Source organism: Ahaetulla prasina, chromosome 1 (genome assembly GCF_028640845.1).
Source record: "Ahaetulla prasina isolate Xishuangbanna chromosome 1, ASM2864084v1, whole genome shotgun sequence".
NCBI lineage: Eukaryota > Metazoa > Chordata > Lepidosauria > Squamata > Colubridae > Ahaetulla > Ahaetulla prasina.
Window position 1 is genome coordinate 244,321,828 of NC_080539.1, and position 23,110 is coordinate 244,344,937.

The 23,110-nt window shown below is 37.3% G+C and overlaps 1 protein-coding gene across 4 annotated transcripts in view; it reads left to right on the forward strand.

Moving 5' to 3' along the window:
- OSBPL11 (oxysterol binding protein like 11) overlaps positions 1-23,110 on the forward strand; it is a 53,646-nt gene that overhangs the window by 18,356 nt on the left and 12,180 nt on the right. Inside the window, exons 2-9 of one of the 4 annotated variants that reach the window (XM_058194959.1) lie at positions 57-125; positions 2,705-2,880; positions 4,451-4,551; positions 6,878-7,057; positions 9,759-9,960; positions 15,360-15,503; positions 17,838-17,992; positions 22,312-22,810. In XM_058194959.1, coding sequence (XP_058050942.1) covers positions 57-125; positions 2,705-2,880; positions 4,451-4,551; positions 6,878-7,057; positions 9,759-9,960; positions 15,360-15,503; positions 17,838-17,992; positions 22,312-22,810 — 1,526 coding nt within the window. Of the gene's footprint in view, positions 1-56; positions 126-2,704; positions 2,881-4,450; positions 4,552-6,877; positions 7,058-9,758; positions 9,961-15,359; positions 15,506-17,837; positions 17,993-22,311; positions 22,811-23,110 lie in introns of all 4 variants that reach the window. The other 3 variants (XM_058194978.1, XM_058194968.1, XM_058194985.1) reach the window with 3 other exon arrangements.

A 23,110-nucleotide genomic window follows, 5' to 3' on the forward strand; every position in this document is an offset into this window, starting at 1 on the left:
TTTAATTGTTGTTATTTGCCTATAGCTGATGAACTCTGTTCTTATATTTGCCACAGTGATCACATGGAAAACATTTCTGGCTATTTAATGAAATATACAAATCTTGTAACAGGCTGGCAATACCGGTAAGTTCGATTTTCCAAAATATCACTATTTCAGATGGAATAGCTTTATTCACGAGGCAGAAATTGTTAGTAATACTCTGATTGTTTTAGAAAATAATATATGAATGAAGAATTGCTTTAGCAATAATCTTTTGTTTTAGTGCATGTATTTGATTCCCTGAATGGTAATTTTTTAATTGAACCAGAAGGCTTTGTGTATTTTACCCTTCAAGAGATAATGCAAAGAAAAATACAGCTATGAAATATATCTGAACATGGAGAGTATAACACAAGTTGCTATTATAAGCAACAGAAATGATTTTGAATGAAATATTGACTTTTGATTAGTCATAATATTTACAATATTTTAAAAGATTGGAGCTCATATTTTGAGATTTCTGAAAGTATAATTACAATAAAATTTTATCTGCTGCATGTATATTCAGAAACAAGTTTCCTGGTTTTGTTCTGTAGTTTAATTCCTAATACGTAGGACTTCGTGTAGGAATTTGCAGACTTGGTATGACGCAGTTACAACTGTCTTTTTTTCCTAGTGAATATTTGTGTGAATTTGAAAATAAGATCTGAACACTTAAGTTTTTCAAAGTTTGCAAAGGCTCTGGGGAAGCTACGTTTTTGTTCTCGCTTATCTTCCTCCTGTCTTTCCTTTTGCAATAAAAATTGTTATGATATGACATTTTCCTGGGAATGCTTATTCTCTTTGAAATACTCTCAGAAGCACGGTCTTAAAACAAGAAAAATTCATGTTTTTTCTTCAGTCTATTCCCCTCCCCCCGCATGCTTTGAGTTCAGTTTGTTGAATATTAGTGATCCATATTCCACCTTTTCCTGATATTTGCAATGTAAATTGATTCTTAGGTCTAGGAGCAAAATCTCAAGGACTTGCGTAATCTTGTTGAGCTATGGAGGCTCATTTTACAATTGGTTCTGCAGTGATTAAACTATGCCCGTATCAAACCATTGCATCTTTGGTGTCCAATAGCTTCTAAATGGAGTAGTAATTATCTTGATCTTAGAGACGCTACCATTGTAATAAAATGGAATCTTCTTAAATAACAAACATGTTTCCTTAGCATAGGTTTTATTTGGAGTAGTATGTGACATTGTCAGTCCTCTCATTTGTCCACTGAAGCTAAAAAATATTGTACCATTATCACAACAATAATAAGCACAGCATCATTTGCCTAGTCAAAATTGCCCAATACATCTGCCATATCGTCTAGCTTGCTGTTACTAAAATAGGGATTTCTTTCAATCAGCGATTGCAAGTTAGCTCAAATTAGGGAAAAGTTCAGAATGTTATTTCTACTTACGAGCTGTGGTGCCACCGTGGTTAGAGTGCAGTACTGCAGGCTACTTTTGCTGACTGCTGTTTGCCTGCAAATTTGGCAAATCGAATCTCATCAGGCTCAAGGTTGACTCAACCTTCCATCCTTCCGAGGTGGGTAAAATGAGGACCCAGATTGTTGGGGGCAATACTCTATAAACCATTTAGAGAGGGCTGTAAAGCACTATAAAGCGGTATATAAGTCTAAGTGCTATTGCTACTTATTGGTGTCTTCATTGCTTCGTTATTTAAAAAGCTCAGCTAAGATATAGGGATATATACTAGTAGCCATGCCTCTTGATTCCTTATGATCTCCGTAGTTCCAGCTGCTTCTGTTTATATCAAGAGTTTTTCAATCTAAGGATAAAAATCTCTGAGAATATGCAGAATCCCATTTAAGAAATGAAAAATGAAAAGCCTCTGAACATGTACACAGCCTTTGGGAGTCAGGCAACATACAGATTTGATAATTTTATGTATGAATTTTTCCTGTATGTGTTAGGACTAAAGTTATAAGGCTTCTCCACTAAAACTTCCCAGCTTGAGCTGGCTGTGTACCCAGGAACATTGCTTTGGTCTGGCTGATGAGTCTGAATGGCAAGCCACACCATGCTTTTCAGCTTTATGGATTTTTGAAGTCTTTCAACAGTGATAATAAAAGCTTCAAAACTGAATCATTCTCTCTAAAAAATAAATAAATTCAGAGTGAATTAGGTTCCTCCAAGAAGGAATTAAGTCAAGATCCAGGCTGTATATGATTTCTGTTTAGATCAGCTCAGTATTTTTTGAGTTTGTCAACTTTAAGATTGTGTGGACTTCAACTCCCAGAATTCCCCATTTCCCATGCTGTCTGAGGAATTTTGGGAGTTGAAGTCCACGTTCAAAAATTGACACGTTCAAAAAACACTGGTTTAGGTTATAATTTTTGCAGTGGTATTGCCCGCACACTGGACAAACAGCAAGCGGCCTTCCTCTCTCTGAATTTGCAGTAATGTCACAGAACAGCTGGACAACATAGGTTCAGTCAAAGTCTTCCAAAGGACTTCAGCCTTTCACTATTCAGCTTCCAGCTCATATTGAAACATTCAGGGCTTTTCAAAAGCTGTCTGTGCAGATAGTCACTAGTAGGAGAAGAATGTGGCCTCCTGGATTGAGATCTATATGTGGGCATATTAACTGAAAAGGGCTCAAATTTGGAAGTTTGAAAAAGTGGGGGGATTTTTGAATTTGTTTCTCCCTCACCATTTTACAGGTATTTTGTCTTAAACAATGAAGCTGGTCTCCTAGAGTATTTTGTGAATGAACAGTCTAGAAACCAGAAACCTAGAGGTACCTTGCAGCTGGCTGGAGCTGTGATATCGCCTAGTGATGAAGATTCTCATACGTTTACAGTGAACGCTGCCAGCGGAGAACAATATAAACTGAGAGGTATGGGGTTTTTTAAAAAATAGTTCCATTGCTGCTTGTTCACTAGGATGCAATCCTACTTTTTTGGATTGTCGTCTATGCAGGTTGTCCTTGGCTTACAACCACAATTGAGCCCAAAATTTCTGTTGTTAAGCGAGACATTTGTTAAATGTGTTTTTCCCCATTTGACGATTTTTCTTGCCACAGTTGTTAAGTGAATCATTGCAGTTGATAAGTTAGTAACCTGGTTTGTCAAGTGAATCTGACGTCCCCATTAACTTTGCTTGTCAGAAGGTTGCAAAAGGGAATCACATGATCCTGGGACACAGCAAAGGTCATAAATATGAACCACTTGCCAAGCATCTGAATTTTGATCACATAATCATGGGGATGCAGCAAAGGTCATAGTTATGAAAAAGGGTCTTAAGTTTTTCAGTGCTGTTGTAACTTTGAACAGTCGCTAAACAAACTGTTGTAAGTCAAAGACTAACTGTACTGGCCTTTGCTTTCATTCTGTCTGAATTCAAGCAGGGTATTTGTTGATACAAAGAGAGAGAAGCAGGCATGTGATAGAAAATAGAATCCAGGTATTTATTTCATTGAACTAATTCATAATTCAGCAAGAGAGATTTCTGAGAAGCAGGCCTTTATAGGTTTTATATGTAAATATAAATATATCTAAATATATGTCGATTGAAAGGTCAGCAGTTCAACTGTTCGAATCCCGAGTGCCGCGTCATGGGGTGAGCTCATATTACTTGTCCCAGCTTTTGCCAACCTAGCAGTTTGAAAGCACATAAAAAATGCAAGTAGAAAAATAGGGACCACCTTTGGTGGGAAGGTAACAGTGTTCTGTGCGCCCTTGGTATTTATTCATGCCGGCCACATGACCATGGAGACGTCTTCAGACAGCGCTGGTTGTTCGGCTTTGAAACTGAGATGAGCACCGCCCCCTAAAGTTGGGAACGACTAGCACATACATGTGAGGGGAACCTTTACCTTTATGTAAAACAACACAGTGTTTGCTTTGTTTGAAGATATCTGCACCCAGACCTTTGTAAACACTGACCAGCTTGTGTAAAATTATTATGAAGTTTAGTGTTCAAATTTGTTTTTGTTAGGTACTTTACTTTCTGTTCTGTCATCTGAAAATGAATGAAATGTTAAAGACAGAGTATGCTTTTTGTTATTAGCTCTTACTGTTATTTTACTTGTGTTTTGACAAATACCTTGCTATATCTTTTGCAGTTGTAGCCATGGAGGTTGAGTTTGTCATTAAATTTTTCCAGTTTAGTTTCTCTTGAGCAGAATTTTACTTTTGAATGTTGCTGCTAGCAAAAAGTAAATTTATTCAGTGATTTTTCATCACATTTTTTCCCTCTGGCAATTTCCAGCATAATCTGTTTGTTGTTTAGGAGTTTTTCACATTCTTCTAGAAAAAAGTTTTTAGGAGAGGTGGAAATAGCCAGTCATTCTGCTATCATGATGGTGGGGAACTTCATTTATCCATTTTCAGGAAGCTAGACTCTTTCAGTATAACTGGGATTGAAACTCTATTGTGAAAATTCTTCTCCTTTTGCTTTTTATTCAGCTACGGATGCCAAAGAAAGACAGCATTGGGTCAGCAGGCTTCAGATATGCACACAACACCACACTGAAGCAATTGGAAAGGTATTGTCTGTAACAAACACTGTAAGTCATAGAGCAATAAGAATGTATAATGGCTACAAATCATGTGGACCAATAGACCAACAGATCCTACTTACATTTACCAAAGAAAAGAAAACCTAATAGAGAACAACAACAAAGTCAAGATCAATTAGTTTTAATTTAATTTGAAAAACAGTTCAACAGATTAGGGGTCAAACTTCTTGTAGCTGACTTATAGGTTCCTCTTTCCTTTAATGTGCAGCTAAAGTTTTATCCCAAAAAATGATACAATTTAACAAAACAATTTAAAGCAGGAGATTCCAGTTATTTTTGACAAACAATCTCATTTAAAAAATCCTCTATGAGCACATAGTTACTTTTATCTTTATAGGAACTGAAAACAATCCAAGAAGTCTCAGGAAATTATATAGTCCTTGGATTTAAAACAAGCAATAAACATTAAACTATTATTTGAAGTTTAGATGAAACATTGATGAAAGTCATGTTTTGAAAGATTTTCTGTGTTGTTTATGGCTTGTCCAAAGAGAGGATCAAAGCAACCGTAAACCCCCAGAAGTCCTTTTATTAATTGGCTTATTAATCTGATCAATTTATATGAGCCTCTGTAATTTTCTAATTGTTTTAACTTATTTGATGTATAATTGTCTCTTGGAGTAGTTGGGAAGTCTTGAATCTGTTTTCACTTAGTAAAATTAAAAGCCGCAATCCTGTGTTAGTATCTGGGTAAATAAAGTAAAGTAAAATAAAGTAAAATATCTGGGTAAAGTAAAGTGTATTGAATGCAGTGTGACTTGTTTCAGAATGAACATGGGTTGTGAATGTATTTGCTCTTGCAGAAATGAAAAGGTAGATAATATTTGTCTGCCTATCTGAGAGTATTGACTATCCTGGTTAATGCTCAGTTAATTGTACAATTGTTGTGAGCCAGCAACTGGCATGTGTGAAAGTGATTGTGGCTGGGGTAGCTCAGTAAATCTCAAATGGAGTTTTGTAACATATTGAGGAGTTCTATTAAGTGATTCATCGAATAAAATGAATTCTCTGTCTCTTGCAGTTCCTAAATGTGTTGCTGCAGCAGGACTGATAAACCAGTTTTCTAGGTTGCAAAATTAAGCTTGTCATGTCATCTTTCAGTTGCTCATAAACAGTGGAATCTGGCTTTAAGCTTTAAGCATTATCATTAGCCAGCCATCTGGAAAAGAATACTTGTTTTGATATAGTGTTATATCTTTGCCAAAATAAAATTACTAAAGCAAGTTCAATCTATGGAAGAAGCTTCCCCCGTTCCACACATTTATGTTTTTATTTTCATTTTTTGCACTGCTATAATGTGCAAAAAAGACAAAGTGCAAAATAAAAACGTATAAAAAAGGAATAGCAAAACAAAGGCAATAACTTAAAATATTTATAATAACCTAAAATATAAATAAAAGCTAATCTATTTTAAGCAGATAGCTAAATCTTGTTCATAGGATCATACTGATTAGTCTTTTTATTTTGTTAATTCAAAGCTGAGAGTGAATGTATTACTTTAGTCCAATATTTAAAGTCTAGAGTTTATTCCTTTGCAATCAACCAAATTTTTCTTTTTAGGTGCACCATAAACTTGATATGTCCCAAATTATTCATAAATTTATAAAATTCCATGTTTTGGGTATATAGTTCAACATTGCATTATTATTTTTAGACTTCTCCAGATAATATTAACAATGATTAAAATAGTATATTAACTATAGATTTAATATGTATACAATATCTTCAAATTTATTATTTTCAGGATAAAAAGATTTATAATTGTTAATATATGCTGAGATTAAATTAAACAAAAATATTTTGATGAATTAATCTATTCTTAACATAAATTCATTTTACATTCTTTTAAATATTTAAAGTTTTAAAGTTTATTTGGATATTTTAATTCTGATTTCAAAATTCTTGCAAATTAACTATGAGTCTAAATTCATCTAAGATACTTCCCAACAATCAAGTAATTGGGAATTTCAAAAATAGCTAAAACATTTGATCTAAACTGAAAAATAAAAAATGCTTTAACTGAATATATTTAGATCACCCTGAGTGTTTTTACACAGGATCAGGTTAATTAAATAATAATAATATGCTGCACTAGAATGTTAATAATTTTTTTAGACAAATATTAAAACAACAGCCATTTTTACATTCAGTTCCCAGTTGTATTAATAATTGCTTTAGAATATATTATCAAGAATTTAGAAGCAGTTTAAGTACTTTATTTAAGTACTTTAATAAAATTGGTAAGTTAGATGGATGGATATTTAAACCATTAGTAGTTTTCAAGGATTTTCTAATACATATGTTTGTTCACCAGAACAATCCTCCTCTGAAATCTCGCAGCTTCTCTCTTGCCTCTCAAGGAAGTGGCTCTCCTGGTATGCAAAGAAGACCCAGCCAAAATGCAGCTTCCTTTTTCAGTGTTGGCCATCACAAGTTGCCAGCTGGGAAGAGAATTCCCATTCTGCAGCCAGATCACTTAATCGATGTACGAGAGGTTGGTATGGATCTTTGTTTTTCTTAATTCCCTTGGAAGAATGGTTTGCCTTTAGAAGGTGAATAGCCACCTATGCCTTCTTAAAAACCACAATTATTTTTGTGGGGAAAAATACATTGTCATAACTTTAATTCAGATTGGAATACCACAGGATGCACAGATACAACACATGTCCTTTTAGGTTGAATATTTCTGTTTTCGTACTTAGTTGCATGTTTAAAAAAGTACACATTTCCCTCTATGTCAGGGGTAGTCAACCTTTTTATACCTACTGCCCACTTTTGTATCTCTGTTAGTAGTAAAATTTTCTAACCGCCCACTGGTTCCACAGTAATGCTCTGTGTATCGTTGTCTGCACATGCCTTTCACGCATCGTGGATTGGGTTGGGGGGGGGGACACCGGCTACCAGTTCTGCTTGTCTGTTACAGCTGGGTGGTGTGGGGGGAGATGTGCGAGCTATTCTGGGATGAGGCTCTTTTGTTTGCAGACACACTATAGCACCACTTAGTTTCACTTAGGTAACGTGAACTAAACTTATGCGCGGGTGATACAAATAGTATATTTTCAGAAATTTAAATTGTCATGGGGAATTTTATGAAAACCTAATGAAAATGTTTTTAAATAATGCTATGAATTTTTTTTAAAAAGTCAATTAAATTAAAAAAAAGGAAAGTGCTTCAGTATCGGACAAAACCCCTACCGCCCACCATGAAAGCTGGAACGCCTACTAGTGGGTGGTAGGGACCAGGTTGACTACCACTGCTCTATGTCTATGGCATTCCTTTGCTAGTACTGTTACTAATAAATTTATATGCGGCCCGGTTTCCAGCAACTTGGTTGATTGTTGAAATATATCAAGGAATATTTAATATTTAAAATATATCAAGGAATATTTTGCCTACTATTTGCTTAGGCTTATTTAGAAGCTACTTTCTTGCAATATGTTTTTCTAAAACGATACTGTTAGTAAAACATTTGAACTAGTGACTTGGCAAAAATCTATAGCACAGGCTTGAATGACCTACTAACTATTTTGCATATCTTGTACATCAGCTTACATCATTTAAGTGTTGCTTTTCAACATATCTTGAGATACTGTTGTAACTGACTAGGGCAGTTTGTAAAAGAGTGTTTCTAATGTTTATTTGTTGTTGCATTAAAACAACAAATTAACTCTTGACTTGTAGAACAAAGGATTGCTGTATAAAACATTAAATGCATGTAATTTGCATACAGGGCTGTATGCAAATTAAAAATTAAAGTTGTCAGAATTCTGCAAGTTTTCCTTTTTCATTATAGATGTTAGTTAACAATGGATGAAAGTCAGGTACAGTGTAGTCACTATGTTTCTTGATTTCTTAGGCATAGCTAGGAGCCAAAGAATGCCCAGCTGACCTCATCTACTCTTTTCTTTTTCTCTTCTTTGGCCCACTGACTTTTCTCGTTATCCTTCTATACATCTCATCTTCTATTCTCTTTCAGCATGATCTATGTGTGCCTTTACATCTCAACATTGCTAAATGCTGCCATTACTTAATGCACTAGAGTTTGGCAGTAGAATTAGAAGCAGAATCCAAATACTGATGGAAAGCTTAATATTAATATTTGATTCAGCATGGATGGAAAATGAACTTATTTGGCATTGTAAAAGACTTTAAGTAGGGGAGAAAAAGAGCATGTAAACCGGGTGTAAGAGAAACACCTCAGGAACAAAAGACCAAGACCACACCCACACAGGATGCTACGAAACAGCCGACCAATCTGCAAACACCCACTCCATCTACCAATCAGGATGCAACCACAGAGCCAACCAACCCGCTCACAGCAACACTCCCCACCTCGACCAATCTGCAAACACCCACTCCATCTACCAATCAAGATGCAACCACACAGCCAACAAACCCGCTCACAGCAACACTCCCCACCTCCCCACCAGTATTTATAGAAAGACGGCAGCTCCGACCACTCTTTGCTCGAGAAGCACGAAGCCGAAGACACCACCTGAATATGATGAGTGAGACCTCGTCGAAACGTCGCCAGGATACTCTCAACCTTACACGGGAAAAGACCCGAAAATGCCAAGACCTACATACCTATACCCATGAAAACCTACGAAAACACACACACACACACACACACACAATTATAAAATATAATATAAATTTACTTTTTTATTTTTTTTGTAATTATATAATGTTATATAAAATATATTTATATTATTATAAAAAAATTAAATTTAAATTATAAGACAATTATAATTAATTTATATACAATACCCAGAACTTGTTAGAACTTGAAATCTTAGGTAAGAATCAAAGATCAAGGAAGTATATTACACTGAGAAGCAGAGAACTTGGGTGCTGATCACTGAGGCTAAAAAATTGAATGGTTTTGGATTATAAAAAAAACCTTTAACTGATTCTTCTCTTTGCTATCATTTCTTATTCACAAGTATAAAGACTAGCAAATAAGTTGTCAGTTATTGTAGTGACACCTGTTTTTTGCTAGAGAGTAAATTACAGATTTTTTGCAACCCTTATGACTAAACCATAAGGAATGCTATTTTCACAAAATACCATTTTGACCATGGACATATTTTAAGTTCTTTTAAGAGTTAAGTTTTAACTCTTTTTTAAAAGAGTTTTCCTGAAGTTTCATGTTAATGACATTGTAAAACTTTTGTGCCTTGATTAACTGCAGAAGATGTCTCAAGCTGAAGGACAGCAGAGAGATTTGGTAAGAAGTATTGAATGCCTTCCTGCCTCCGGTCATCTTTCCTCCTTAGACCAAGACCTACTGATGCTCAAGGCAACTTCCATGGCAACAATGAATTGTTTAAATGATTGTTTTCACATTCTCCAGCTGCAGCATGCATCACAACAAAAGGGATCCTTATCTACTGGTGAGTTATTATCTTTGCCCTGTTTGAATAAAAAGGTTAAAAACAGAAGTTGTGCATTTTATTTTATTTTTCTAGTAATCTCTAAGCCAGGGGTGTCAAACTCAAGGCCTGGGGAGCGAATCCGGCCCATAGGGTACTTGGAGCTGGCTCTCAGGGCTGCCCTGAAAATAGCAAAGGACTGTCCCGCAGTGCCTTTGCCAGCAAAAATGGTGCTAGGAGGGCTGCCTGCGGCCCTCCCGAGCTCTGTTTTCACTGGCAGAGGATTTCAGAAGGCCATCGCAGCCGAAAACGGAGCTCAGGAGCCTGTTTTCTCTGGTAGAGCGCTTGGGCCACCACAGGTGCCCCCAACACAAGTGACGTCGAGCTGGCAATGCCCATCCCAGCCATGTCTCCTCGGCTCCCAAGGTTGAACACAACACTGATGCAGCCCTCAATGAAATTGGGTTTGACACCCCTGCTCTAAGCAACCTCTGATGTATTCCTCTTCAGAAGAGGGATTCATTGTGGAAATATACTCTCAGTGTCATTTGGACTTGTATTTGGAGAGAATTTCTGTTTCAGACAGTATTTATAGAGAGCAGTACTGATAATACAAAAAATGCACGCCGTAAATTAATTGTTTAAGCAGTCATTTTCCAAAACCGTAATAGCTGTAATCTTTTTATCTCTGTTCTGTAATTTGTCTCTGACTTTATGATCTAAATTTTGCATACACTGCCTATTCCTAAAGACAGATCGCATTAAATCATGTCAGATCACAGTAGAATTACCAGATACGCAAACATATTTTAAATGAATGGGGAAAAATTGCTGAAGCAGAATTTATTTAGCAGGCCCATTTAAAGCCATCGATTGCATAAAGCACTCTTCATAGCAGGCATCTTTTCAACGGCTAAAATTGCCGTTAGGCTTAGGGCCAGGTTACTTACGGGACTGCCTACTGCTACCGATTGCCTCCCACCGACCCGTGCGCTCTCACAGAGAGGGACTCCTCAGGGTGCCGTCCGCCAAGCAATGTCGGCTGGCGGCCCCCAGGGGAAGGGCCTTCTCTGTGGGGGCTCCCACCCTCTGGAATGAACTTCCCCCAGGACTCCGTCAACTGCCTGACCTTCGGACCTTCCGCCGCAAGTTGAAGACTTGCCTATTTATTCGCGCAGGGCTGGCATAGAAACTTTTAGTAACTTTTAATATTTTGATGTAAATTTTATGCGGTTTTTATGGTTTTAAATGGTTTTAATTTTGGCCTGATATTCAATAAGTTTTTTAATTATTGTTTTTATTGGGTAATAATTATTGTTTTATTCTAGCTATGAACCGCCCTGAGTCCTTCGGGAGAAGGGCGGTATAAAAATCTAATAAATCTAAATCTAAATCTGCTGTTTCCTCAAGTAAAGCCTGTCAAGCAAGGATGAGACATGCTTTAGCAGTTCACTAGGATTTGATAACTTAGAAATTATCCACACTCTCTGGTGACATTTAGTTTTCTAATAGGCTTATGTAAAGGCTGCAGGGACAATGACTCATAATTCAGTTACACAATTTTGTTCAGAATCCTGTAGTATTTTTGATCCATGAATTGAATTTCTAATTCCAAAGTTGACTTCCAGAAGATAAAATCCTGAATTCTGGATCTTTGAGTGGAAAGGCTATGTAAAGAGATAATACAGAACACATGATGTATTGTTTCAAAACTGCAGCCTTTACTTGAAGTCCATCCACTGCCCCCTAGTGGGAAATGGTGGAATACTTCCTTATGTATAATTATTGACATGTCTATCTCTGAAGTCGTTGTAGCGCAGTAAGTATGATTTCATCTTAGTATCTGCACCTTACTCTATGGCACCGTGGGAGAAGAATTATCTGGATCTTTTCAGTCAGGGTTCAAACCTGGGTATAGGACAACAACCCCAATGATAGCACCGCTGGATAATCTGGATAAGGGCCCTTCCTAGTACTCTTAGAGATTTTCTATGATTTCTGATTTCATCAACCACAGTATTCTTCAGGACTACCTGCACTAGAGCTGTGCTTCTGTTTCTTTCTGAATGATGGTTTAATCAGCAGTAGTCCAGGAAAAATGATCTTCTAGTGGTTGCTCCAGTGCAGGATGCTACAGGGTTCTTCTCTCACTCCTTTGCTGCTTAACGTTTACAGGAAGCTACTGAGAGAAATGTGTGGGATGAGTTAATCTTAGTTGCACTGATGATACCCAAATATATTTCGACACTCCCAGCTAAATTGGCGATGAAGTGGAGATCTTTGCTCAGTCCCTGGGACTGTCAGGATTTGGATGGGAAAAGTTTAATCCCAGCAAGGCTTGAGTTTCTATTTATCTTTAAACCATTTGGCCATCTATTCCAGTGGTAACTGGGGAAGAGTAGCAGTCCTACTGAAGGGCTAGCTGCAACTTGGGAGGCCTCATAGGTTCACTATTATTGCTAGACAGATAGGTAGAAGCTATAGCTACGAATCCTTGGCTAGTATGTCAGTTACATCATTTGGCAACAGTGATCATTGCCCTTGGCGCCTCTGGATTAGATTGCTGAAATTCACTGTAAGCATGGCTACCCTTGAAAATAACTCAGAACCGGCAGTTGGTTGGTCTATAATGCTTCTGCCCACTAGGTCAGTGAGAGCCACTGTATGCCCAAAATTTGGGGCTGCGGTATACCGTATTTTTCGGTATATATGACGCACCTTTTTACCCCCAAAAAGAGGGTGAAAATCTGGGTGCGTCTTATACACCGAATGTAGCTCCACCCACCTGCCGGCCCCCACCCTTTGGAGGTTGTCAGCCTCTGTGTGTTGCACAACCGCGCCTCCTCATGAAAACGGTCGTGCATCTGCCGCAGTGCTTCAAAGGGCTGCACTACAGTTGACCAGCGCTGTAGGCGGCTAGTAGACCAGTGCCTCTATTTTTAAAGAAGGTAGACCGGTGTGCTCCCAAAAAAGGCAGGTATGGCTCTGCTAGACTGAAGCAAGCCTGGTAGACTGGTATGTTTCCTGATTAGAAAAAAGAAATTTTTGGTCAAAAAACTCACAGTGACTCTGAAAGAATTGAACAGAAATAGGCTGGAAACCAGATCTGTTAGAGATGTTTCTCTCAGGCCGACTGAGTCAAAACTGGGCCCAACAGGAAGGAGGAAGGGGTGTGGTCAAAAAACTATGACTCAGTTCTAGGTAGATCCGGCTGTAGCAACCCATGTCTGACCGATGCCTCAGCTTCACTGGAGAACTGGTGGCTTGCTGGGCGCTGTACAGGAGGTGTAAGGCAAAGCGCTGCCACCCAAAAACTGTTTCCGCGATCGCTGCTGCCTGGAACCGCCCCAAAATACGATGCTCTTTCTTTGCCTCTGCACACCCAATTTTTGAAACTAGGGAAGCAGCGGAGATCTCCAGGCAGCGGAGATCGTGGCAACAGTGCTTTTGGGTGGCAGCGCCTTGCCTTTTGCCCCCTGCGCAGCACCTGCTTCGCCATGCAAGTCCTGACCTTCGCGCTTCCCCAGGCCGCTCCCATTACCAAAATCCAAATAGAAGTAAGGACACTGTTGATCCTGATGCTGGTAGGCAGAGGCAGAATTCTTTTTTTCTTGTTTTCCTCCCCCAAAATTAAGGTGCATCTTATACTCCGGTGCGTCTTATACACCGAAAAATATGGTAATTCACAGTACTGGTTTTGAAACTACCTGGGTGCCTTAAGGACTGTCTACTTCATATGGATCATACCAATACACTATTATATGATTGTTAAGTTGGAATGCAGATGATTCCTTCCTGTAGATCAGCATAAGATCCAGGAGAAAGCAAAATCATCCTGCTTCTTTGCATGGATGCCTAGCGTATGAAAATAGTCATCCACTGGAAATTCTTAGAACATCCTTGATCGAAAATCCTTAAAAACTGAGTTATTCAGAAACACATTCAGTGTACCTAATGTATTCTTATCTTTGATTGCGGTAAATTTATGAAAGGCTTTGATAATTTTAAGGAATATTTCTGTATTACTGTTGTGCGGTATTACATTGCTGAAAACAACATATAGTATAGTGGTATTTAAGACAAATAAATGCTTTAAAAATGTGTCCTTCAAGAACTAGAATGGGGTAGTATAAAGCTTTGCCTATATAGTCTTGTACTTGTTGGGATTAGAATATCAAAGCATGAGTAGTTTATTTATAAATGATTTTGCTTTTTTCTCTAAGTGGGTAAGGGTATGTAACCTATCTGGCATTAAATCATATAATGAAGTCCATTATGCAAACCAGCCATCATGGCTTATTCAGTTAATAGTGGTAAACCAACCATGACTTAATGCAGTCTGTAAACCAGGCCATAATTAGTCTAGGAGGGTCTTAGGATCCCAGTTCTCGGAAGATGTTCCTTTTTGAAGAACACATTTAATTTATATAACTGAATGCACTTGAATTTGTGTCTGTTTTCTATGCTTTAGAAGTTTTTAATTCGCCTATTTAAGAATAAAAAGAATTAAAACAATACCCACCATATAGAAATGAGATTATTATGCAAAGTGGTAAGCACAAAGTAGGATATACAACTCCTCCAATATTTAGAACTCCTGAGGGACTTCACTGCAGTTGGCTTGAAGTTTTAAGTACTGTATATAAATATGTTCAGTCTATCCAGATAAGTGCAGTGTAAAGTGCATTTTTTCAAGTTGCTTTTTTTTTTTAGTGAACAAGCTGATAAATCCAGGACTATAAGCTGAACATGCAACAGGGTGTCAGTAGTGTCTGATCCCAGATGTTCCTTTATTATCTATATGCTTCTTTTTAACAGGACTTTATTAGTTTCTGCAAACAGTAACGTTTGAGAACAGAATGGAACATTTTCATTATTGATAAGGAAATGTATCCATTCAGGAAGACTGACTGGGGGTGGAGAGGTAATTGGAGATACCAGCATCATTACATAGTTTTTTTATTTTATTTTCAAGCAACTGTTAATTTATATAACAGAGCAGATCACAGTGACATTCTTTTTGACTTAAACTTGCATTGTTCAATTTTGGTTATATTTCCTTCTCCCTGTTTTAATGTTGATTCAGCAACCTGTCTTAATGATATTATATAACAATCTAGTCTTACTGGGTTCTTTATCTAGTGTCTGATTACATCTTTCATAACCCCATCTCCTTCTAGTCGGGAACACGTTCTGTGTCTTCATTGCCCAGTCATAAGCCTCATTCTAATGAGAAGAGAATGAGAAGGTGGTGCTATTTTGCATCCACCTATTTTCTTATTGCTGCACAGCAAGTTTTAGTTGCCTCCGGTCTTTTGGAAGAGAGGGCGTGACACTGTTGAATGGCAGAAGCAATTTTAGGAAAAGCTTCAATTCCTCAAACATGAGCAAATTTCAGTGTAAGGTCTCTCTTCCTTCAGGAACAACAATCAGCTGGTTGGAACCAAAGATTTCTTTGCCAAATCACTTCAAAAATGGAGCTGATCAGAATTTCCCTGCAGATGAAACGAAGCCAGAATCAGTCAGACAGGAGCAGTCCAGTTCTGAATCTGGTCAGCTAACGGGGGTAAGCTTTAAAACCCTTAGCTCTGCATTGTGGTTTTGTTTTTTTCTGTTTTGTTTTAAAGAAAAGGACCGCTCTAACTATGGTTAGAATTATTGAGAAAAGAACAGACTCTGCTTGACTAGAGTTTAAATTTAAAATAAGTATTGTTTCTTACTTTTTGCTGTTCTTTTAAGCAATAAACGTTGCTGAATATTTGGACGAGTGAACATTAGTGAAACTTTAATTAATATAGCTGTATTGTTTTAAAGTAATATATGGGTTAAACCTGAAAACTTTCAAGGAATGCAAATCAAGAACTTCCAGAGGAATTTAACAGTAATTTGCTTTGCTTGACCTAGATAAAGGGATATTTTGTAATATTAATGAGCTTAGGAGATCACATTCCATCACTACATTTTTATTAAAGGCAAATGGAAAGAATGTCCTAAAATACTAGGTTATTCTAAAATGCTAAGTTATTGAGGCAACTATATATAGATGGATATAAACTTTTTTGGCATGACTGTTTATTGCAGAAATTGTTTTCAAAAGCATCCCTATAAGTAAACTTGATATAGCAAGGAAGGTTATTATTCCTTCCTTCCTCTATTGCTAGACATAAATCAGTGGAGCTCTTAATAGACAAACAAGCATAGTGGATATTGATGACCTTGTTCAGGTAGTAATCAACAAATGCCAGCACTTGAAGGGAGATAGAGAGGCTGTTTCCATTTTAATAGATGCTATTTATATATCTTTTTTCTCATTTTTGCCCGTTTCTGCTTGTGATATAATATAATTCAGGAAATGGTCACTGTCTGTGGCCCTTCTTGCTCATAGCATTTGCAACCACCTAAAAGAATTTTACTGGAAAAGACTTGATGCCCAATTTCTCCTTCAGTGAAGGAGAATTCTCCACACCCAAACATTCCTAACTTATGAGCATAACAGAGCTGAGAATGCAGCTTCAGATCATAATATAGTGTGTAGTAAAGATTTCCAAGAGAAGAGCAAGTAAAAGTATATCGTAAGTAAATAATAAAAGTTAGATAAATTATTGTCAGAGGATAAAAGTAGGGGATTTATTGTATTAGTTTTGTAGCTGCTGTTAGTTGCTTATAGCTTTCTTCTCTTCAGGCTACTCCTCTGGCTATTATTTCTCCTTTTTATCCCACGTAAGACGGTTGCTAGAGTACAGAAATAACTAAGGAGCAGAGATGTCTTTCAGCCTACTTAGTTGTTCCGTTTCTGCTTTCTTCTCTTGGCAAAGATGGGGTGGCTGTGATTACCATCCATCATAATTCTGTTCCATGGAAAGGCAACAAGTGGCTATATATTCTTCTTTGCACTTAATTTATGAGGACAAAAGCTCCAGGAGTGCTATTATGTTGTTTTAATGATTCAGTCATGTCAGACTCCTGGCGACTTTATAGGCAAGTGATCTCTGTGCTACCCTGTCAAGCACAGCTTCTTTCAGTTGTTGGATGTTCACCTTTATATCAGTTTTGACTTTATCAAGCCAGTGTGTTCTTTGTTCTTTGCTTTGCTTGCCCCTCCTTCTTGTTCCACTACCCATTCCTAGCATTGCTGACTTCTCCGATGAAGTGGCATGCATGACATGGCCAAAGTAAATCAGGCGTAGTCTTGTGCTTTGGGGAGTTCTCTTTAGCCAAGCTGTAATAATTGCCAGCTCTCGGCTTCAGATGGCTGGATAGCTAATGCAGTAATAAAAGTATCCAATGACATCTGCACATGGACTATAGCCTTAGGAAATGACACATTTGCCTGGAGAAGTGAAACCAAGTCACATGTTATGAACAAAACAGAATAAATAATGAGCTTGAATTGTGGAAAAAATTCTGAGAACCCGGTAGAGTGGTAAAGTGATAGAATCTAGACGTGTGTGTGCTTGTTGGGAGAGTGTAAGAGAAAAGCAGGGAAAAGAAATAGAAAGTGATACGTCACCTACAGCAACAGCTCCCTCTGGAAGGCATGGCATCTAGATAAAAATAGGCAGCTTTCTTCTATGGCTTTATGTGCGGAAAATATTTAATTATTGTTTGCTTGAAAGATTATTTGATGCAAATTCCACATTGTAGCATAATTTAATATGTGAGCTAGTTGCATTGCCAGTACTAAAAAAAAACCCAAACCATTATAGGACCTTATTATAGTCTATAGCCTCATCTGTAGGTAGGCTAAAAGAAGGAGAATGTATACATATGGAGCTTGATATCATTTGTTGTTTAAGTAAAAAAACATTGTTTGTAGGATTTAAGAGGTTGCCTGTACTGAGTTAGGGCAACAAAACAGTTTGGAATACTGAAGTATTTTAAATATCTTACGTTTTTTTGGAATTTATCCCAGGAACCAGAAGAAATAAATCCAGAAGATGAGTTGGAAGACACATATGAGAATAAAGAGGATGACCTTGGAGCTGTGGAAGAACAGCGCAGTGTTATCTTGCACCTTCTTTCTCAACTCAAACTTGGCATGGACTTAACAAGAGTAAGTTACTAAATATTGATCTGTATTAAAAGCAGAGAAATGAGTTCCTATAAACTGGAGTTCATCCTAGCCATGCCATGTTAGAGTTAGTTCAGAGAACTAACTTGGGATTTAACCATCATAATAAAATCATTATCTCAAACGTGATGTTTAGGATTTGCCCATTAAGGGATCTGAAACGAGCTGCTTGCTCTACTTTCGAAACTTATTGAGGTTTGTGTGTTTTTAAGGCATGTTCATGGTGTAACTGTATAATTCACACTGTTGCATATTGCTTGTGTCCTTTTTGTATGTCAGCACATTGCAAGTATCTCCTAATTGATGAGATGCAGGGACAGTTTTTTGACTTACAAGATAGCCTTACAGGCCCCAAGTGCCTTAGAATACTATGAGTCTGATTGGAGTAAAATTGGCCTTTGGTTGCTCTTGTGAAATACTGACCAAACGGTGTCAAAACTAATCCTTGTGGCCTTTGCCATTAGCAAAGAATGCTGGGAGTTGCATGGATTTTACTCAGGCTGATAACCTTCTCTATTTTTCAAAAAAAGTGAAAACATCAATTAATTAAGTCACATGGGTTCATGTGGTGATTACAGAGACACATGAAAAACTGTGACTTAGAAAATAAGTGGAGTAAATGACAAAAAATATGAATTGAGGAATAAAGGGGGGAGAGAAGAAAGATATGCTGTGTGTCTGTGATACTGAAAGAAAACTAATATATTAGAATGAAAATGGCTGGTGTTGTGGAGTAGGGTTGATGAATAGATGCAGGAGGTCAAGCTTTAAGATTAATTAGGAACAAAAGGACTAGGATGTATGTCAGAAAGCATGAATTGGTGTCATCTAGATTATGTGGGTACCTACGACAATAGGAGTCCATGGGTTGTGATAGCTGCATAATGTTTTGCCTGTGTGCTTAATCGTAAATCTATTCCTATGTATCCATGGAAAAGTAGTGAATGAAAAAGCATGATTGACTTGATTCTTAATGAAAGATTCTGAGTATGTAAATCAGAAAAACTGGTATTTTTCTATTTTTTTCTTATTAATAAAAAAACAGCATGATGAACAACAGAAATAAAATTAAAATTAAAGAGATTCACATATAGATATAAGTTCACATATACTTTGTTTCTTTCTTTAACATGCTATAAATCAAAACAGATCTTATTAGTTTTACAGCCTAAAGACATCTTAGAAGTCAACAATCCAAGTAGCACATGTTCTAAATCCAGTCTTTAATATGTGGGATGTCATTTTCTTTTATCTTCAGAAAAAGATTCGGGGGGGGGGGGAATTGATATAGGAGAAAAAGAAAGAAGTGAAAGAAAAAAGAGTGAAAGTAAATTAACTGCAGAAAGAGAAAGTACTAGGGCTGTATCAAAAAAAATATTACAAGGTAGATTATTCTCTCAAGAATAAGAAAATAAGGAAAAAGAATGTGAAAGCTGCTTGGAACAGAATGAAAAGAATTGTTTCGGCACCTCAGAAATGTGTGAAGTTATGCTAATGGGAAGTAACAAAAAGAAAGTTTGATGCAGCAAGAAGCTGAAAGAGATTGTTGATGAGAAAAATACATATGAGAGAATGAAGGCTGAAAGTGGGAGAGTGTGAGATTGTGAGTGTGTGAGATTTGTTGTATAATGTGCATGAAACAAAAATAGTTCCTGATAATTGGATTAGAGAGAGCAAGGCTTGATTAAGATTAAAAGAGGATGGAAATTAAAAACATTGATGGGAATTTAAAAAATAGTTTTGCAGTGTTGGAAGAAATGTCCTTCTGGGTTCAGTTCCAAGTGGGGGAAAAGACACTGGAAATATGGAGACTATTTATTTATTTATTTAAATTTGTATACCGCCCTTCTCCCGAAGGACTCAGGGCGGTTCACAGCCAAGTAAAAATACATAATAAACTATAAATACAATTAAAATACTATTAAAAGACTTATTAAATTGGCCAGAGTTAAAATTTAGAAATAAAACCCATTAAAAACCCATGAACTTAAAAACTAACCCAGTTAGTTTTTACTAAATGCTTGGAAAGATGGTTTTAATGGTGGACAGGACCACATGGCTTGAGTTCCTGAGCAGAAAAAGGGTAATTTACATGCTTCAAGATGTTGGGTGAAGGAGAAAAAGGACCGAGATGCTGAGAGTGCCTGAGTTTTATACTCTCTGTTGGGTCCCACCTCAGAGTTTCTTGTTCCTGTATAAGAAATTTATCCTGATTGGTTGGCAGACTCCCAGGGGGCGGGGTTTTTAGCTAACATTGTAGGTTGTCTCCTAGGCAGATGAGCTGGCTCAGGCCTTAATGGTCCATTGACAAAGGTGGCGGAATAAGTTTCTGCCTCTCTTTTGGCGGGAAATATTCTGCCCTTTTAAATATTTCATTTTCTAGGAGAGGGGTGGGTTTTAACTTCCTACAGCAAATACGTGGAAAAGGGCTAAAAAAGGATTCCCCCAGCAAAGCTAATGGAATGGAATTAAGAATGAAATTATTTGGGATGAAACTGAAATGGGAAATCCTAGAAAGAGATTGATAAAGAAATGAAAGAGATACCAGTATATATCCCAAGAATGAAATTGAAATAAATGCTGAAAAAACCTTAGTGTCCAAAAAAAAAAAAAAAAAAGGATTTAAAAAAAATGCTCCAAGAATCTTTAAAAATAGCAATGTTGCAGATGTAAATGGCATAAACTGGAGACATGTTAATATGTTGATATGATTTTGTGACTTTTCTAGTATGTGTTTGCATGTACACGTGTGTACATTTGTAACTGATGATAGGAAGACTGAAGTGGTTCTTGTTCCTCTATAAAAAAAAAGTAGCAAGAGTGAATGCAGCCCCTCCCCCCAAAAAACAACAACAACAACAACAGCAACAGCAACAACAACAACAACAACAGAGCAATTACTTTATTAAGTCTGCCTGGAAAGCCGTTTGGCAGAATTTTGATTCTCACTAAGTAAAATAAGCTCATTGTGGCTTTGTGCCAGGCAGAAAGTGTCAGGTTTGATTTTCAACAAGCCTTATCAAGCGTACAAATGTGAGAAAGTAAGTTTATTGTATGTTTGTCGACTTAGAGAAAACATATGCTAAGAGGAATTATGGAAGGTTTGGCGTGACTACTAAATTTAAGGTTGGTTGCTGAAGGCAACAAAAGCAGTATGTGATGATGAAAGTAAAGCAGGTGTGAGACTAAATTGGAAACTTAATGGACAGTTCAGTGTAGAACAAGGAATGAGACAAGGATTTGTGATGTTCTCTTGGCTATACAGATATATACAAGGAATGCACGTGCAAATGTTGGAAGTGATTGGGATGTCTGTATATACAAGTGATACCATGTTTTTTTTAGAAGAATCCAAATGATCTTCAATGAATTTAAAACTGGATGATGGAGGAGTGAACATTATGGGTCTGCAAGTTAATGTATCAAAGACTGAAGTAGTTGTGTTTGATGGGGAAAATGGAGTGAGCAATTGGAAATTACATGTATTTAGTGAAAAAAAACTGAAGCAAGGAGTTACTTTATGTGTCTTGGTAGAATATTTCTTAAAGGGGGAAAGATAACTAAATCAATTTTAAGATGTGAAAAGGCTGGTTGAAAAGTAGTAGGTAGTATGTGTTCCGTTGTCAAAAAATAGCTAAGAATGTGCTATTGCCTACATGTGAGTTGGGCCACCAAAAGAACTTAAAAAATTAGTTGAATGCAACTGGAATGGGTTGCTGAAGAAGCATGTGTGACATAACACAAAGGTGTAGGGTCAAGACTAAATTAGTCCTAAATAAATTTGGATTACAAACGTTATCGTGAGCAATGAAATATGTAAAACTTGTACAAGTCAGGCCAAAGCAATGATTGCTTACAAGAGTAGAGTGTATAGAAAGATATAGTGGACAATGATAGTTTAAACTTTCCTCCCCCTCTCCCCCTCCTCCCCCTCCTCTTCAGCATTTGGACTTACATACCAGTTTGCAATGCTTTACAGCCTTCTTTACATGGTTTACAGAGTCAACGTATTGTTCCCAACAATCTGGGTCCTTGTTTTACTGACCTTGGAAGGATGGAAGGCTGAGTCAACTCCTCCTCCCCCTCCCCCCCCTTTAAATGTCTTGTGGAAGCATAAAAGCACTGTGTATGAGAAAATATAAAGAACACTAAAAGCCACAAATGTACAACTGTCACATATACCATTGTGCCTTCCGTTAAAGTCTTTCTCTCCCCCCCACTTTGTTGGTGCTCTAAAAAAAGAAAAGAAAATCAGAAAGTCATTATGTATATTTCTGTAATGTCGTTTTCTTTTATTGTAGGTGGTTCTTCCCACTTTTATTTTAGAGAAGCGCTCTTTGTTGGAAATGTATGCCGATTTCATGTCCCATCCAGATCTGTTCATTTCCATTTCCAATGGCGCAAGTCCTGAGGAGAGGATGATCCGTTTTGTTGAGTATTATCTCACTTCCTTTCACGAAGGACGCAAAGGGGCAATTGCCAAAAAACCATACAATCCAATCATCGGGGAAACATTTCACTGTTCGTGGAAGATGGGGAAGAGCGATGTACTGAATGGCACTAATAGTGACTCTTCGTCTCATTCTGCCTCCGAGCAAGTGCCTGTTTCAGAGGAGAGCCAGGCTCAAGAAGAGTCAGACTCTTACACCGTCCGATTTGTCGCAGAACAAGTGTCTCATCATCCTCCAGTCTCAGGGTTCTATGCCGAATGTGTGGAGAGAAAGATGTGCGTTAATGCCCATGTTTGGACAAAAAGTAAATTCCTAGGCATGTCAATAGGAGTAACCATGGTTGGTGAAGGTAAGTGGGAAATGTTGCAGTGCTCCTTACGCTCTTTGGACAGTTGCGATCTACAGCTCTGGAGAGCTGCATTTTAGAAAGAATGCTATTATTCCTTGAGCTATGGTGTATTGCTCATCCTTTGACACAGCCTGTTCCAATCTAATGACTTCCTAAAGTGTTGGCTGGTAATTATTGGTAGTCCTTGACTTACAACCACAATTGAGCCCAAAACTTCTGTTGCTGAGCAGGGCGCTTGTTAAGTGAGTTTTGTCTCATTTTACCACCTTTTTGCCACAGTTGTTAAGTGAATCATCTCAT